At 29.5% G+C, this 18,429-nt stretch overlaps 1 protein-coding gene across 1 annotated transcript; it reads left to right on the top strand.

The window, feature by feature from the left end:
* The first annotated feature begins 579 nt into the window (after positions 1–579).
* On the top strand, positions 580–1,816 carry LOC106771452. The gene is made up of 2 exons (XM_014657433.2): positions 580–846; positions 974–1,816. Exons 1-2 carry the CDS (start codon positions 768–770, stop codon positions 1,285–1,287), a joined length of 393 nt encoding a protein of 130 aa, XP_014512919.1. The 5' UTR covers positions 580–767; the 3' UTR covers positions 1,288–1,816.
* Positions 1,817–18,429: the final 16,613 nt, after the last annotated feature.

Genomic DNA, 18,429 nt, shown 5'->3' with positions numbered 1-18,429 from the left:
ATATTTTATATTGTATAAAGAACTCAAAAAGTTAACATAAAACTCGTTTGATAGATAAATTCTTTTTAACATAATTTGTTAAAAAGACTATATACATTTATTTTTAAAATTTAAAGAATAAAATCAATATTTCATCATATACTACTTTCAATTTTCTATTAAAATTTAATTATTAAAAATATAGTTAATTTATTATTAATTAATTAATGTTACACATTTGGAAAATATGAACCACTCCACTAAAATTTGAATCTAAAATTCTCTTTCATAATATATAATTATTTTAAATTTAAGACAAACTTCGAAAAATATATCAACTTAAAATGTACATCAAACAAAGTTATAAACATCCAAACTATTTTATCTTTTAAAAAATATGAGTTTATATTCAAACTACAATCCATTTATTTAAAATTAGATAAACTATCATTTCTTTCTAGAAAGTATAAATTTAGATTTAATTTGAATTTAATTATTTGGATTGAGATTGAAACTTTTGATTCTATTCTAATCCATGACGACCCTACTTTTAGGGATTTTCTCTTCCAAGTTAAATCCTTCCAACACCTAATCAAAACCCTACTAACATGTCTAAATATTTAATCCACACTCAAAATTTCAACTCAATCTTCCATTTTTCATCAAAAGCAATTTTGACCAATTAGGCCCAACCCATTTGCTTTGCTCTATAATAGTTGAAACATAGAGAGAACCATTTGGCATTTTTAATCATACAACCAAAGCCATAAGAGTGAATCACCACAGACATGACAACAACAAGGAAAACATCAAGAAGAACATTGAAGTTCTTCACTTTAATCATCTTCCACTTCCTTATCATCAAAGGTATATGCTCTGTTACTTCTCCAAAGTTTTAATTTTTCTATCATCCAAGGCAACCCTTTTGAAATTTCACCATGATCTTCTATTAATTTCCGTTTTCTGCATAATTTCTGGTAAAAATTTTGATCAGGGTCCTGCGAATGTTCCTTGAACAACATCAACATAGGCACAGCAAGAAGTGGTAGAGTAATAGGAGGGCAACCAGAGTGGAATGTTACTGTGATCAACAATTGTTCTTGCCAACAGAGTCAGATAAAGTTATCATGCAAAGGGTTTCAAAGCTCAGAAAGTATTGACCCATCAATTCTTTCCAAGGAAGGTGATAACTGTATCCTCATCAGTGGAAATCCCATGAAGGGTTTTGACACAGTCAACTTCTCTTATGCCTGGGATCCTCCCTTTTTCTTGTTCCCTTCAAGCTCTGTCATAGGTCCTTGCACATAGGGATTTCCTTCACACAATACTTCAACACTCATAACTCAATAAGTTCCTCCTCTTTCCAAAATTCTTCTTATTAAATTTCATGTCTTCAAACAAAACCTTAATGTTTCTGATATAAAACATTTAGTAAATTTGTTTATTGCTCATGTTGTTTTGGAATATTATATATATAACGTATTTAATAAGTATTGATTTTAAAAAATTAAATTGAAATTGTCTGGAAATAAAAACTTTATATAGGATGAGATTTTTAGTATGAAAACTTATTTAACCTAAAATTTATGAATGAAGATAATAATTGTGAGTGGATGTATGTAGAGAAGGAGATGATACTAAAGACCTCTGAAGTTGGTTGATTTAGTATATTTTTTGGTTTTGATAATCATAAATACTAAGAAAACAAAAGGACATGTAATATGATTTGATCGAGAATTAATGTATGATTGAATTATTGTTGAGGGAAGTTTATATTCTAATGTTGTTACATATGTTTTGTGGATATAAGAAATTTAAAGGTCCTAATCCAGGAACATATACAGACTGTCTTTAAAGTTGTCATTTACTTATTTCTTTATTCTCTTTAATTTTTTGTTCTATTTTCCTTTTGGCATTATTAATGTATAGTTACGTAAGTTGGAAGGAAACATGAAACACTCAACAATCCCTATCCGTTTCAGAAATTCTCCCCAATGATCGCATGACAAGAAATTTCTTATCAAATAATTATTATTCAGCATTGCTAAAAATGTTTTTAAAACAGTGTTAAATGATGTGTTTTTAGTTTCTATTATAGATTATTGCTTTTAGTTTGATAAACTGTTTTTTAATTGTTCTTATAATTCTTTTTATTTTTTTTATTCTTGCTATTTCATTTTGACCCATGTGGTATTTTTTAGTTTGTCTTTGTACTATTTGAATTTAAAGTTTGGTCCAATAATTTATTTTCAAAGAGACTTACGCAGCATAAACAAAAGGCTGAAACTAAAATAAATTTATTAAAAGGAAAAAAAACCAAATTACAAAAAATGAAAATAGAAAACCATACAAGGGTCATTGTGACATTCCAAAAATATAACATCAAATTATATAAACGAGTCATCACATCTACGACAAGATATGACAGTTATCCAATTTTAATATAAAGTATTAGATTTTACAGATATCCCAAAATAACCATAGAATTTAAAACTTTTAAATACATTGAAGGTACCAACCAAAACTATATACAAGCCTATTCTAATCCTAGTTATTCAACATGTCTTCACCATCCATCGCCTATTCCAGAGACGTCTCATCTCCTTTTGCTCACACCCACCAGATGATCATTGCAAAAGAAAGAATTTCGTACATACAAAACACAATCACAAACAAAAGGGTAAGCTAGATAAAAAAAATATTCATGTTTATACAATTCTTTAACACAATCAACTTGAATTTAAAACAATACAAAGTACATTGATCACCCATGCATCTTATACTCAACACGACTCATCCGAATTTGTATAAATGTCGAACTATTGGTAGTCTTTGCACTTGTATAGTTTAGTTGACACTTTCCAACGTCATACAAGGTTAGTCCTTATACACTGTCTATGGCTAAACTCTGAGCCTATAGACAAGAACCTCCCGCTACTCTCACAACATGCATCATTCCTCTCTACTTGAGGATGAATGATCATTAGAGTGTCGGAATAGACTTACCATTTCAAAGCTTCATACATTTACACAACACAACAACCTCCTTAAACACAATTACCTCCACGAATCTCACCCTAAGTCATGGAGTTAAGTTCACCAATCACACCTCATAAGTAAAACATAATACATTACAATATTCATCATACATAATCCTCTATTTCAACACTATAGTCCAATTATATTATCAAAAATGGAAGAAGAAAATAGTGGACTAAAAACCTGGACCATTCGCTCAGCGCACAATCTCGCATAGGGAATCTAGATATTTCTCGCACAACGACCCATCTCGCTATGCGAATAAACTTGCAGTGATACCAGACCTCAACACCTCACACAACGCCTTAAATTTGTTACGCAAAAGTTTAGACAGTGGCCCAAACCCCCCAAACACTTGTTGTGTGCCTCCTTTTGCTATTCGAATAAATTTGGCAGTGACCCTAGGTCACAACCAGGAACTCAGCGAAATGATTCGCTGTGCGAATCGTTAGACAGAGATCAAACCTCACAACCATTCGCACAATGCACCTACTCGTCGTGCGAATTGCTCAAACAGAGAGCAACTCGCCATGACCACTCGTTGTGCGAATCCATTCACTCAGCGAATCTGCATAATTCTACAACACAAATTTTGCAGAATTATGCAACTCAACCCAAGTTTACCAATTCTAACTATTTTTCCCAACTTCTAACCCTCCTAAATTGTGTTATATACTTAATTAGACTTGACTAAATGTTTATAAACCTTCCTACCATCATTCTAAAGTGTTTATGACACAATTCCTACTTCAAAACCTCTAAAATCACAACTTATAGACCCAAAATCAAATCTACCACTTTGGACACATTTTTGACCAATTTAAGGACTCAAGCAAGTCACATTTGACTTACCCAAGCTGCTCCAATAGGCCAATTGAGCATCTAACCTCATATACTCATTTTTACTATCTCATTTCATCAAAATGACTTACTACAAAGAAAACTATCACAATTCATGACTAAACAAACCTCACCACAGATTTTTAACCCCTTCCTATTACCAAAACAGATCAAATCATCACTCAAACCGTCCAAAATATCAATTCATGCATTCACACTTATAATTTATTACATTTCGTCATACTCACATAATACAAAGCATGATTTCAACTTGAACAATTCAAACGTCACCTTCTCTAAACCTACCTAAGTAATTTGAAAACAAAATAAAGAACTTCTAGCTTCCTTTACCTCTATACAACTGCACCACTCAAGAATTACTCCCACAGTTGCTTGCACCGCAAGGAAATTCTAAGAAAACCTACAATCCATCAATTGATGATGGAAGAACAACCTTAGAACCACAACCAACTAGAAATCAATTAAGAAAGACTCTTGATTCATGTAAAACAGAACCGTTTTACAAAAATTCATGAACCCTAGGTACCAAGAATAAGGTTTTCCACTTACTTGCTTACCCAATTAATCGGTCGGATTTGTAGCCCTTGACGCAGTGATCGTCTGGGTACGTCTTGATCGTCAAACGAGTAGCCCAAAAGTGAGAAAGATTAGAGAGAAGTCAGAAAGAGCGAAGGGAAAAGAGTTTAGAGAGATAGACTATGTTTTAGAGTAATGAGACGAGTTTAATAAAATTCTATTTATATTATAAGATTATTTTAAAATAAATTTCTCGATCTCATTATTTTAATACACCTATCTCCTCTAACACTTAAATTTCTAAGTTTTCACCCCATCGCAAAATATTTTACATACATAAAAAAAATACTTTTTATGATAACAAAAAGTATACTTAAAAACTAACATAAAATATTACACTGTATATATAAATTTCTGTAGTTATTTTATTAAAAACCATTTTTCAACCTTATTCAAAATTGATTTAAATATATTTTAAGTTCTAGAAAATATAATTTTATTTTACCTTAATTCATATAAAAATTTGGTTAATTTGTTTTCTTAGTATTTGTTTTGTTTCTTAACATTAGTAATAGTTAGCATATTATTTTTATGTTCAATAATTTTTTTAATATTATATATATATATATATATATATATATATATATATTAGATTTAAATATATTTTTAGTCTCTATAAATTTAGAAAATTTGTTTTCTTTTTAAATCTCTAATATTTTGATGAAGATTGAGCAACTTGATTTAATATTAAGTTTCATGACTAGATTAAAAATGAAAGAACGAAAAGAGTATAATGTTAGGTATCACGTTATATCACTAGTGGATTTTATTTGATTACTGATTTAATATTTAATATATAATCTGTGGTCCTCTATTGTAACTCTTTTATGCTTTATTAGGTAAATTATTATCATAAAAAATGTTTCCTTTTACGTCAGACTTAGTTTGGTCTGACGTATATTTTAAATTTTTTTCTTTTAATATTTACTTAAATAAAGTTTGAATTATACATTTTTTTAATATAATATAATTTTAAAGTATAATTTTAATAAAAACATCCAATCTAAAAAAGAATTACACAAAAAATAATATTTACTATATAAGGAGGAAGGTTGTCCCTGTTTTATATAATTTAAACAATTACATCATTAATTTAAAAAATAGAATGGAGATTTATACCACTGACCTTAATCAAGAAAGCTAAATCATAATTTAATTGGAAAAATTGCAAAATCACTCACAAAGATGAAAGACCAACCTTTGGATCATCAATGAAGAGAGAAACAAGTTTGGTGAAGTTGCAAAGAGAAAGTGAGAAAGATGAAGTTGCTCACAAAGATTCGAAATAGACACTTATGTCAAATGTTCTATAGTCTGATAATTTCAAAATTTTTGTCGGACAAAAGCACACTCCAATGTATATTTTGAAATTTGTGTTGAAAAATTTCTTTTAATTACAAATATATTACTCCATAGATTTTTCGTGGAAGTTAAATCTGAGACATAAATAACTCTTAAATTAGGATTTTGAGTTGAAAAATGATTTAGAAATTTCTTAGCCTTCCGAATAAAATCAGGTGTAATATTTGATGTTATTTGTTTAATATCTCATGTTATTTTGAAGTTGATGAAGTAAGATTTTCGAAATTAATTTCTATAAATTGTTCTTGTATAAGATTTAAATTGGTCTAAATTTTAGTCAAGTAAGTGCTTTTCAATTTGAATTTATTATTAATGTGTGAGGATTAAAATAAAAATTAGGACTTTTAAGGTTTATATTTATATTTTGGATATATAATATGTAAAGTTATAATTTAAATTTTTATACGTTTGTTCCAATGCTGCTTTGACACTCCAACACATGAAAAAACCTATATAGTCTTTAGGATGATCATAATGGAATAGGCAATTCATGTTAAATTCAATAACCATAACGTAAAAAGGAATTATCATAGTTATATGATGTTTTCTCTAACTTAATCCAAGAAAAATAAGAAACATTACCTATAACACTACAAAAGAGAATTTGACCTCGAATTTAACTTTTTATTACATACAAATATACATAAATGGTGGATGTGTGCAAATAATGTGTTTATAGATCTTCCAATTAAAATAAAAGACATCAAACAATAACAAAAATAGTTAATCCAAACATCAATTCAATTCAAATCAAGAAAAGAAACTTCCTCAAAATATTAAAATTTAAAGACAAATGTACTTTTAAATCAATACAATGGTTATCAAATTTAAAGTTTTTACTATTTTTTTTTTCAAAATCTTTAAGTATAATCCTTTGTTAGTAAATTGATAATTTAATTTTTTTTTAATATTAGATTGTTGTTCAATAATATTTAAATGGTTTAAATGCTTAATTTATTTATTTTTGAAACTATTTATAATTACTAATTTTATAATAACTTTTAATGAAATATAAAATAATGAATCAAATCAATTCATTTTTATTATATTATAAAAGGTATACAAAATAAATTAAAATATATAACTCATTAATTCATGATTAATTGAGTCAACTTACAAAATTATAACATATTGAAAGTATTACTAGAATACAGTTTAAGTTTTTCAAAGAAATTAAAATAAATGCAAAAAAAAATATATATTAAAGTATATTAAAAAAATTAATTGTTTTACTTACCTTAAATGCTTAAAAATGTTGTTAAAAAATAATCACCATTATAGTTTTTGATTGAATTAAAATTCAACCATTTATTGAAAAAAGTAGCGATCTGGAATGAATTATTTTTAAACAAAATATTAAAAATGTTTAATTACATGATTTACAGTTAAAAATAGAACCAAGTATAAACATATATATACAGTTTCAATTTCACAGAACCCTAACCAGGTATATATGTCTACCCTAATTTTTGTTTCCCTAACAATATCCTTAAAGTTAGACAGACAGCAATGGTTGGGAAAAATCATTTTCAATGGTTCCATGAATTTGAGAGTTGTGTTGTTGAAAAATTTATAGAGCAAGAAAAGGATAAGAAAGATTATGGATATGAAGAACAGACACTATGGTTGTTTTTTTCTGAGTCTGCTATTCCCAGCAATTTGTTGACAATACTTCTCACAAGCTGGGCCACAGACAGCAATGGTAGCACCCTTCTCTTTCAGACACACAGGCATGCATTGTTTGGCACACTCTGTCAGAGTTTCAGCCCTTTTAACACACGCCATCGTAATCACCAAGCAGATCAACATGCCAGCTATTGTTTTCTTTGAGATCACCATACTCTTTTTCTGCAAGATTTTCAACAACCTAAATTCAATTATCAACTTCAATATTCGCTTTCTTTGCTTTCTTTATACATGGTTGCTCTCGCATGTCTGGTCAAGAGAAAACTACGCCAATGTTTTCAGATTTCCGCTTCTCTAGGGCTGCATGCCATGCATGTATAATATTAGCAAGCTAAAAAACAAAGCTTTTTCATTCATCTAAATGGGAGTTTCATTTATCTCTATTCAATGTAAAACTTAAATTTATTCTTGAATTTTTAATAATAATTTATTAGAGATTGGTTTCTAAGTTTATTGAATTAAAATAAAAATTTAAAAATGACTTATGTTATATCCGTTTGTTTTTGTTTTTTTTTTTTAATATTTTAACTACATTTAATTATTTATCATTTATACTAAACGTTTATTAATTAGTAGACCTTACATAAGTGTATTAATACGTAACATAAAGATATACAGTTATAAAAGACATAAGTTTCATATAGGATGATAAAAATTTGTTAGTGTGCAATTAAATTTACTTCTTAAAAATGATTAAATTTATTTGTATTAATATTTTAATATGTATTTTTTATTATGCTATTAATATTATTATTTTTTTGTTTACAATAAAAATTGAAGCAAAGTTGCTCAATAGCTATCAATAATATTATAAAAAATTATATTTAAAAATTAAGCAACGAAATTATTACGACTCTCTTTATGTTAACTAATATAGTAATAGATGAAGGCAAGGCTGGCAAGAAAACAAACATTATCCAAACTAAAAACATTACATACATATAAACTGGTCCCATGTTGAGATTGGCTATTCAAAATTTGTTGGGTCACCGGCCCATGATTGCCCAGGCCCCAAGATCACCATGCCTATTCCTAAGGGGTTGAATGAGGCTTTTTCTTCCTGCACTCGATCATTACTAACCGCACTCCTGGTTAACCAAAAAAATTAAATAACATCTCTCACTGCACCATCACTGTTATTACCGGAAGAAGAAGAAGAAGAGAGATCTTATTATGCAATGCACTTTATGTGTTATGAAAAACTCATTCAGAAAATATTTCATGTGTTAAATCTGTTTCAGAAATAACGCTTGTTCTTGAATGTATTTTATGCTTTTCAAATTCTTTTTCTGAAAATTCTGTTCTAAAAGTTCTATTCCAGAAATAACGTTTTAGAAGATTTTCAAAACAAATCATTTTAAAGAAAGTCAAATAGTGATTTTGAAAATTATGGAAGTGCAGTTAGAACTTATGAGGATATAGAAGAAAATATCTTGAATAATTGCAACAGAAGAAAAAATCTTGAATAATTGCAACAGCCTATAGGTTTACATGGTCTTTGTAAGAAGGGTAGAACCAAGCTCAATGATGACACATTTAAGTTGTACGACCCCTTTCTTAATTGCATGAAATCATGAAGTTGCTTTGCATTTTTCTTTTATTATAACTTTTTTTTAGTAACCCTAATTAGGTAGTCCTTAGTTCCTTCTATATTTTCTATATTTTTTTTTGTGTTTTTATTTACAGTTGAATTATAACAAGAAAGTTGTTCATAAGCTTATTAAAAGTTCAAATGTAGTTACTTAATGTAATACTTAAATTTAGAGATTTTTTTCAATCTAAAGAGCTTATTTTCATTCAGTTGAATTTTCTTCTTGTCTTTTTAAAGATTTAACAAAATTTATAATTAACATCAAGTTCCCACATTCTCCAAAAGTTATCTTTAAATAATTATACATCAACTTTAAGAAAATGATAAATTTCTTTTGTTTGTTTTGTATGTTTATGAGGTCAAAATTCGAGTCTCTCACACCTTACTATCATTTACATATGTTTAGTCTCATACTTGAGATATGTATACCTCGATATGAAGAAAGTGTGTTAGAAGTTCTACATCGACTAAAGATAAGACAATTTCATAACCTATAAGTGAGTGCAAATTTTATCTTACACTACAAGAAAAATAGGTATTACTGATGACAAAATCTGTCAGAAACGTAAAAAATTCATCAAGATTTCCGATGGATTACTTACAGACCAAAATTCATCGATAATAATGCAGTCGGTAATATTTACCAACGGATTTTTATATTCGTCAATAACTAGCGACGAATATTTTTGTTAGTAAATACATAAAAATTTGTCGATAGTTATCTACGAAAAAATCCGTCAGTAAATTTGTCGATAAATACTACAATTTGGTTCATCTTCTTCCTCTCTCCCCTTCTTTTGATCCACAAAAATGAAGACATTAAAAACGAATGTCATACAAATTCATACAATTTCACACACAAAATTTCATCATCCCGCTTTTATTCATTATCTCGCTTTGCTTTGTTTCACCATCACAACAATTTTATACAAATTCACACAATTATATAACCTACATAAAATTATAGCCAACTTAATAGATTACTTCACCATACACACAAATCAAAAAGAGAGAAAACATAGAAAATAGAATAAGGGGATTTGATTAGCTTTAAATATATCATTGTCCAGAAACGATGCACAGTGATGGCAGTGTGTGGCACGGTAGCAATGCATGGCATGGTAGCAGTGCATCTGGCTTGGATGTGCCCTTGCATGAAAGAGGAAGATAAAGACATTATCCCTCCTTACACGTGCTAGAGAAGAAGAAGATAAAGTGGAAGACCCTAAGCTTGACGACGTAGGTGGTGATAGAGATGATGACTTGGCTCAATGAAGAGAGAGGCACGTCAAAGGGGCGTATAGTTACGTTAATTTAAGTTGAGATGAGGAAAATGGAAAAGATGCACAAGAGAGAAAATAAGATGAAGATGGTTTTGAAAATAGAGGAAAAATGGGGTTTTAGGATGTGAAACGACAAGAGAAATAGGTCTGGAAGGAGATAGAGAGAAAAAAAATAATGTGCGGTTTACGAAAAGAGGGAAGGAGTGAGTGGGAAATGTGTCAGTCTTTTTACTGACAGATTTATCGACGAATCTTTCTGTCGGTAAATAAAATATGTATTACCGACGAATTTACCAACAAATATTTTCGTCGATAAATATAATATATCACCGACATATTTACCGACGAATATTTCTCGAAATAAATATAATATGTATTATCGATGGATTTACTGACCGATTTTTCTGTAAGTAAATGAAATATGCATTACCGACAAACATATCCATTAGTAATTATAATTTTAAGAATCCATCAATAATTCAAATTTACTGAAAAATTTATTTCTGTTAGTAATTTCAAAAGTTTAAGTAGTATTAAGTCAATTTTTTGATGAAAATTCATATGTTAATATATATATATATATATATATATATATATATATATATATATTAATTAGTACAAATCTTATTTTACAAGATAATTTTAAAATTTTAAATTATATTTAAAGTTTACTTCTTCGTATTATAGTAAAAAAATTCATATTTGTGTTTATATAGATATTATGGTCACTTCACTATCATTATTAAAAAAAATTGAAATTATCAACGGATGTATCTAGTAGGTAAAGTCCAAATTTTGTCAATAATTCAAGTTTTTTTGACAGATTATCGACGAGTTGCAATCCATCTATATCAGCCGGTAATTACCGACGACTATATCCACCCGTAATTATCGACATATGTTGGCCGTCGATAATTATCGACGAATATATTTTTCGATTATCTATCGATAAATGGCGTAATAGGTTCACGCGGAATGAGCAGCATTTGTTACCCACCACATTGAACCTAGACATAATCAAAAGCAATCAAAACCAAAGAATGCCCAAACGTTAGTAAACCAATGTAATGACAATGAAATCCGTATCATTGAAAACATAATTATAATGTCATTAATACAAACATAGACGTCTTAAAGTAAATGTACATAAACTAACAAAGGTCCTAATAATCAGCATAGTCATCATAATTATTTTGTTCTTCTTTTGATGTTGCTTGGGAGGTAGCTGGACTAGGGTGGGCTGCATTGGAAGCATAGTTGGTAGGACGATGTGGAGGCAAGAATCTTATGACCAAATTTGGAGATTCTCAAATCATTGTTTGAGATTATCATAAGCTTGGTCACGAGCTTATAATTGCTATCTTAGATCATCATAACCTTAGTCACCACTACTGGATATAGATGGTTGGTGCTTCAATGTACCTATTCCAGTAGTGTAACTGGTAGCAAGTTGTCATATTCCATATAATCATCCTTTTTTTTCCACTGACGACGTCTACACAACACTATGTCCCAATGATGTCATCATCATCGGTATTTTCTTGTCATGCATCATCAGGAGGCAATGATTCTTGCTCCGATCTGACTTGTGAGTTGGAAATTCTTCCTGATAAAGAATTTGTAAAGTGTCAGTAAAAGGAGAAAGTTTAAAAAGAAAAAAATAGTACAAATTTGAAGTTTGTAAAAGAATTTGCTTACATGTGTTCTCCGAGATCTTTCATCAACAAACTAACTAGATCCTTTTATAGATGAGTTTGTTGAAACATCTCATCAATCCAAGTGAATGTAACTTTTGGATCTTATATACGAAAGTTCTATTGTATATGTTATTCATATTTTGCAGGCTTTTGTTAGTGTTTGTTGTAAAACAATATATGATTCTTCCAACTTGTCCACTTACTGGATAAAGAAACGAAAAAAAATTATGAATTTCATAATGAGTGTGGTCATGTCACCTCTATTCATAAATATATTTTGTATAATATTGTTTTCATAACGTGTCAACAATTTTTTTATTTTTAAATTCAAAATTAACACGATATACTACTCATCGTGCCACGTATGAGACAACACTGTTAGATAATTGACGCTGTTACAAAAAAGAAGTAACTTGAACTGGTTTTTCAAAAGGTGGGATCAATTGTTATGCGAAAAAAAAGGTAGGACCATTTTGAACACAACCTCCCAATTTAATAAAAGGTTTAAAGAATAATTCTGATGTATTATTTCAAAGAGTAGACTACCATATATATACATATAAGGATCCCATAATTCTTCATCTATTAAAGGAATGTCAGGTGCACAAATCTGCACAAATTAAAATAATATCTAAATTATAACTAACACAAAATTTGATTACCTAATATCCTTTAATAGAATATTTAGCATATCTTAACACCCCCGCTCAAGTTGGTGCATGGATATCACACATTCCCAACTTGAATAGAGACTCATAAAACAATCTTCTTAACACTCCTTTGGTGAGAACATCAACCAACTGTAACTCTGATCTTATAAAAGGAAAGGAAATTATTCCAGCTTCAATCTTCTCTTTGATGAAATGTCTATCAATCTCCACATGCTTTGTTCTATCATGTTGAACAAGATTATGAGCAATTGCAATAGCCGAAGTATTGTCACAGTACAAACTCATAGCTTCATTTGGTTTAAATCCCAAATCTGATANNACATTTTTAATCCACAAAAGTTCACATACACCTAGTGTCATGCCTCTGAATTCTGCTTCAGCACTAGATCTTGCTACTACAGGTTGTTTTTTACTCCTCCAAGTTATAAGATTCCCTCCTACAAAAGTAAAGTATCCAGAGGTAGATCTTTTATCATCTTTTGAACTTGCCCAATCTGCATCAGTGTACCCTTCTACCTTTAAGTTTCCATTATTTGAGAACAAAATTCCTTTTCCAGGAGCAGACTTCAAATATCTCAAAATTCTTTCAACAACATCCACATGAAGCTTTCGTGGGTCATGCATAAATTGACTAACAACATTCATTGCATAGGTGATATCTGGACGTGTATGGCACAAATAAATTAATTTTCCTACCAGCCTTTGGTATCTTCCTCTGTCCATGCTTTCTGAATTTGAGCATTGAAAGAGTTTATGATTTTGTTCAATTGGTGTATCAGCTGGTTTACTCCCAAGCAGCCCAATTTCTGATAGTAAATCAATAGTATATTTTCTTTGGCATAGAAAAATACCATGTTTTGATCTAGCTACTTCAATACCCAAAAAATATTTGAGGTTTCCAAGTTGTTTCATCTCAAATTCAGATGAAAGGTATCGTTGTAAACTAGAAATCTCATCTTGATCATTTCCTATAACAATCATGTCATCTACATATATAATCAAAGCTGTAATTTTTCCTTTTCCTCTCTTAAAATATAAGGTGTAATCAGAGTTACTTGCTCTATAGCCAAAAGCCTTTGTAGACTTGGTAAACCTTCCAAACCATGCTCTTGGGGATTGTTTTAATCCATATAGAGCCTTCTTTAATTTGCAAACATTCATTCCATTTGAATCTATCATGCCTGGTGGAGAATCCATATAAATTTCTTCTGAAATTTCTCCATGTAGGAAAGCATTTTTCACATCAAATTGTAGAAGAGGCCAATCTTGGTTTGTAGCTAACGACAAAAGTATTCTCACAGTATTGAGCTTGGCTACCGGTGCAAACGTCTCTTGGTAATCTACATCATAAGATTGAGTGTAACCTTTAGCCACAAGTCGTGCTTTATACCTTTCAATAGTTCCATCAGCTTTATGCTTAATTGTAAAAACCCATTTGCAGCCCAAGTTTTCTTCCCTCTTGGTAAGGATACAAGATCCCAAGTGTTGTTTTTCTCTAAAGCCGCCATCTCCTCAACTATTGCTGCGGTCCATCTAGGATCTGCCAAAGCTTCCTGTACATTACTAGGAATAGAATTTGAAGATAATTGAGATACAAATGATGCGTATGATTGAGATAACCTGTGAGATGACACATATTTACTAATGGGATATTTAACTTTGGCTTGGAGGTCTGGTTCATATTTAACTGGAGGTTGACCACGGTTAGAACGAGGTGGAAGATTATATTGAACAGTAGTAGACTTAGTGTTTGGTGTGCTGGTGGTTTCAGGCAGACAAGAATCAATTTCATCTAAATTAGTATTATCAGAGATAGGATCGGAAGGTACCTCTAAAGAGTCAAGCTGAACCTGTGGAGAAGATTGAGNCAATTGGTTATGATCAGAAGACATTGTATTATCCAGAAAAGAAGTGTCCATATTTANGATTGGCTCACTTGCTGTAGAATGATCCTCACACGATAATATATAATCAAACATACTAACATCATCATTATGCACTTCACTTTCATTGCCTCCCTGAAGTGCGGAATCAACATAAAAAAATTCATGCTCATTAAATGTCACATCCATAGAAATATAAAATTTCTTTGGTGGTGGATGGTAAGCACGATAACCTTTTTGAGTTGTTCCATACCCAAACAAAACACGTTTGATCGCTCGTTCTTCGAGCTTTGTACGTTGATGTGGGTGTAAGTGAACATATATAACACATCCAAAAATATGAGGTGGTAAATAAACTATGGGAGGAAGGATACAATGATCAGGCAACACATCAAAAGGCCATTGATAGTTAAGCACACTTGAAGGGGTTCGATTAATTAAATAAACGGCAGAGCTCACAGCCTCACCCCATAAATGAGATGAGACACTACCATCTATCAAAAGTGATCTAGTCACCACTAATATATGTCTATTTTTTCTCTCAGCCACTCCATTTTGTTGTGGTGAATAAGGACATGTAGTTTGATGCAAGATGCCTTTAGAGTTTATGAACTCTATTAATTCAGTCTTAAAATATTCACCTCCATTGTCTGATCGAATAACCTTAATAGATGTGTTAAATTGTGTAACAATCATATGATAGAATGAACGAACCACATCACACACATCACTTTTATGTTTAAGCAAATATACCCAAGTTACTCGAGTACAATCATCAACAAAACTGATAAACCATTTTTTTCCATTATGTGTAGATTGCGGGGCAGGACCCCAAACATCTCTATGAATTAATGAAAAAGGAAAATCAGTTTTGTTATTGCTTAAAGGAAACACAACACGATGATTTTTTTGCCAAAACACAAGTTTCACAAAAAAAAAATCAGAAATATTGCATTTATGAAATAGTGATGGAAATAATTATTTTAAATAACCAAATGAAGGATGTCCCAACCGTTTATGCCACAACCAAATTTCTTTTTTGTTTTTATCTTGTATGTGATCATTCGCAAGACAAGTCAATCTTCTTTTATGGTTTTGTTGTGAGACATTTTCCAGATAATACAGTCCTTCACTCTCTCTACCACTGGCAATCTTCTCCTTGGAATGGATGTTCTGAAGAAGACAATGAGTTGGGTAAAACAAGGCAACACAAGAATGTGATTTGGTTAACTTGCTGACGGAGATAAGATTACAGTTTAATGTAGGAACAAATAAAACATCAGAAATTGATAAGGAAGGTGAGAGGGATATAGTACCTATACCTTCAATAGGAGATGAGACCCCATTGGCATTAATAATAACATTTTTAGAACAATTAGAGGAAAAACTAGTAAACATATGAGGATAACAAGTCATATGATCAATAGCACCTGAATCAATTATCCAATCACTACCCTTAGTAACAACAAAAAGATTAAGAGCAGAGTTAGATAGACCTGACTCACAAATCCGGCAGCAGTAGAAATATAACTCTTGGAAGCAGTGGAAGTTCCAGAATTATGTTTCTCCGATTGATTGTCATCGGAAGAACCCATCAGAAATATTCAATGAAAAAAAGCACTAATTCCTATATTGTAGAGGATATCAGTGTTTGGCTCTTGATACCACAATAAAAGGTTTAAAGAATAATTCTGATGTATTATTTCAAAGAGTATAGTACCATATATATACATATAAGGATCCTATAATTCTTCATCGATTAAAGGAATGACAGGTGCACAAATATGCACAAATTAAATAATATCTAAATTATAACTAACACAATATTTGATCGCCTAATATCCTTTAATAGAATATTTAACATATCTTAACACAAACTAGAGACCAAAAACAGTATTAAGCCTATCAAATACTAGATATCAATTTGTATTTGTGACAATTTTCCATTTGTGGCATGTTAAAACACTTATAACTTTAAAATAGATATTTTTATTAAGGTGCACTATGAGAAAATAAATTTTATTTTGACAAAAGGTCTATCAGAAATTTCAATAAATTTTATTTTGACCCTTAAAGAATTTAATATTATAAATAAAAAATAAACCTAAGTACTATATATTTGTAGGAGATATGTTGCACGTTGTTGTCGTATGATTTTTGACAAATTGGATAGATTCCTGAAATAACTAAAATATGTTAACACTAAAAACAAATTTTAATTTATTCTAAAATGTTAATGCATGTATATGTGTATATTGTATATTATTTTTGTCCAAGATTCAATAATACTCCCAATAAAGACGACTCTCATTGAAATTAATTCTTTAGTTTATTACAGGTGAGAACACATAAGATAAAAGTATACAAAAGTTTATAAATATTCACTTATTAGTTTATGCATCTAAAACAAATCGCTAACCTTAAGGAAAACATATTGCATCAATCTTGCTTCAATCATTCCGCTTAAAAAATTAGTACTAATCATACTCTAATTAAAATTTACCTTTTTAAGTTTTCCATTTTATTGTTAAGTTTTCACTTTAATGAACATAACCACATAACATGTAGTCCTTGAATTTAAAGACAATTAACTATTAACGAGACTTGCATATAATGAAATAATAAGTTAATTAGTAATAAAAGTAACATTGATATAAAATAATAAATTATTGTCACTTTCTGAATTTCTTTGGATAAACGTAAGCTTTGCATTAAAGACTTCAGCTGTCAACTCTCTGCCTAATTGCTCTCTTATTAGGGACAAACACACATGCAATGATAGATGCAAGTGCTAATAGTAAAAGAAAATGTGAATAGTGATTCACATGGTTGCAAAGGAAAATGTGAAAGAGTTAGTGATTCTAAGAAACATAATCTATTAGATTTTGTATTAGTTGATTATTTGCGCAAGTTGAGAATTAATAAAAAGAACATTATTATAATTGATTATAAATTTAAATAATTGATATAATTAATAAATAATTCATTATAATAAAAGATAATTGATTAATTTAATCAAAATCAAAATTCAATTTATATAAAAAATCATAAAATACAATTGTTGAGTGCCAGAATCATCCAAAATACCTAATTGACGTTTCACAAAAGTATTAAATAATTACTTATATCAAACCCACCTCACTTCAATATATTTTTCCACAAAGTTATTTATTATTCTATTACTTACTTACAAGTTTAATATTTAAAACTAAATATAACTCAAGTTTAATATTTAAAACTAAGTTTAATATTTAAAACTAAATATAACTCTAGTGAGTAGAATTTCTTGTCATTATCTCTGCTTAACCATTCTTTTTTACATGAATTCAATTATTAGCAGAATGTTTATATATCCGAATCTTATATACACATACTCTAAAGTTATCACTACAAAAAAATTCCTTGAAATTCCTTAACAATAATACCATATATGTCCACAACCATATTGTCAACACCAAATTTCGTCTGAAAAAAAAAATAATCAAAATTAAATAATAAGAGAATAATAATTAATGGTGGGTAAAAAAAAAGGAAAAAGAAAATAATAAAATAATCTTCCGTAATATAGGACATGTCACTTTAGAATGTTTTTAAAATATTACTTTAATATGGTAATAATTTGAATTATATTGTCTGACAATAATTACAATCAATGTCTTGAATATTATTTGATTTATTTTTTCTTACAATCAAGACTATTTCTTTTCCTATTTTGTCCATTGTCAATTAATTCTCAATTAAGACAAGATTGTCATAATATTACAATATGTGCCTATAAATACACACTTTGTGAAAGGAAAA

Source organism: Vigna radiata, chromosome 8 (genome assembly GCF_000741045.1).
Source record: "Vigna radiata var. radiata cultivar VC1973A chromosome 8, Vradiata_ver6, whole genome shotgun sequence".
Lineage (NCBI taxonomy): Eukaryota > Viridiplantae > Streptophyta > Magnoliopsida > Fabales > Fabaceae > Vigna > Vigna radiata.
This window is presented reverse-complemented; position numbering and strand designations above follow the sequence as displayed.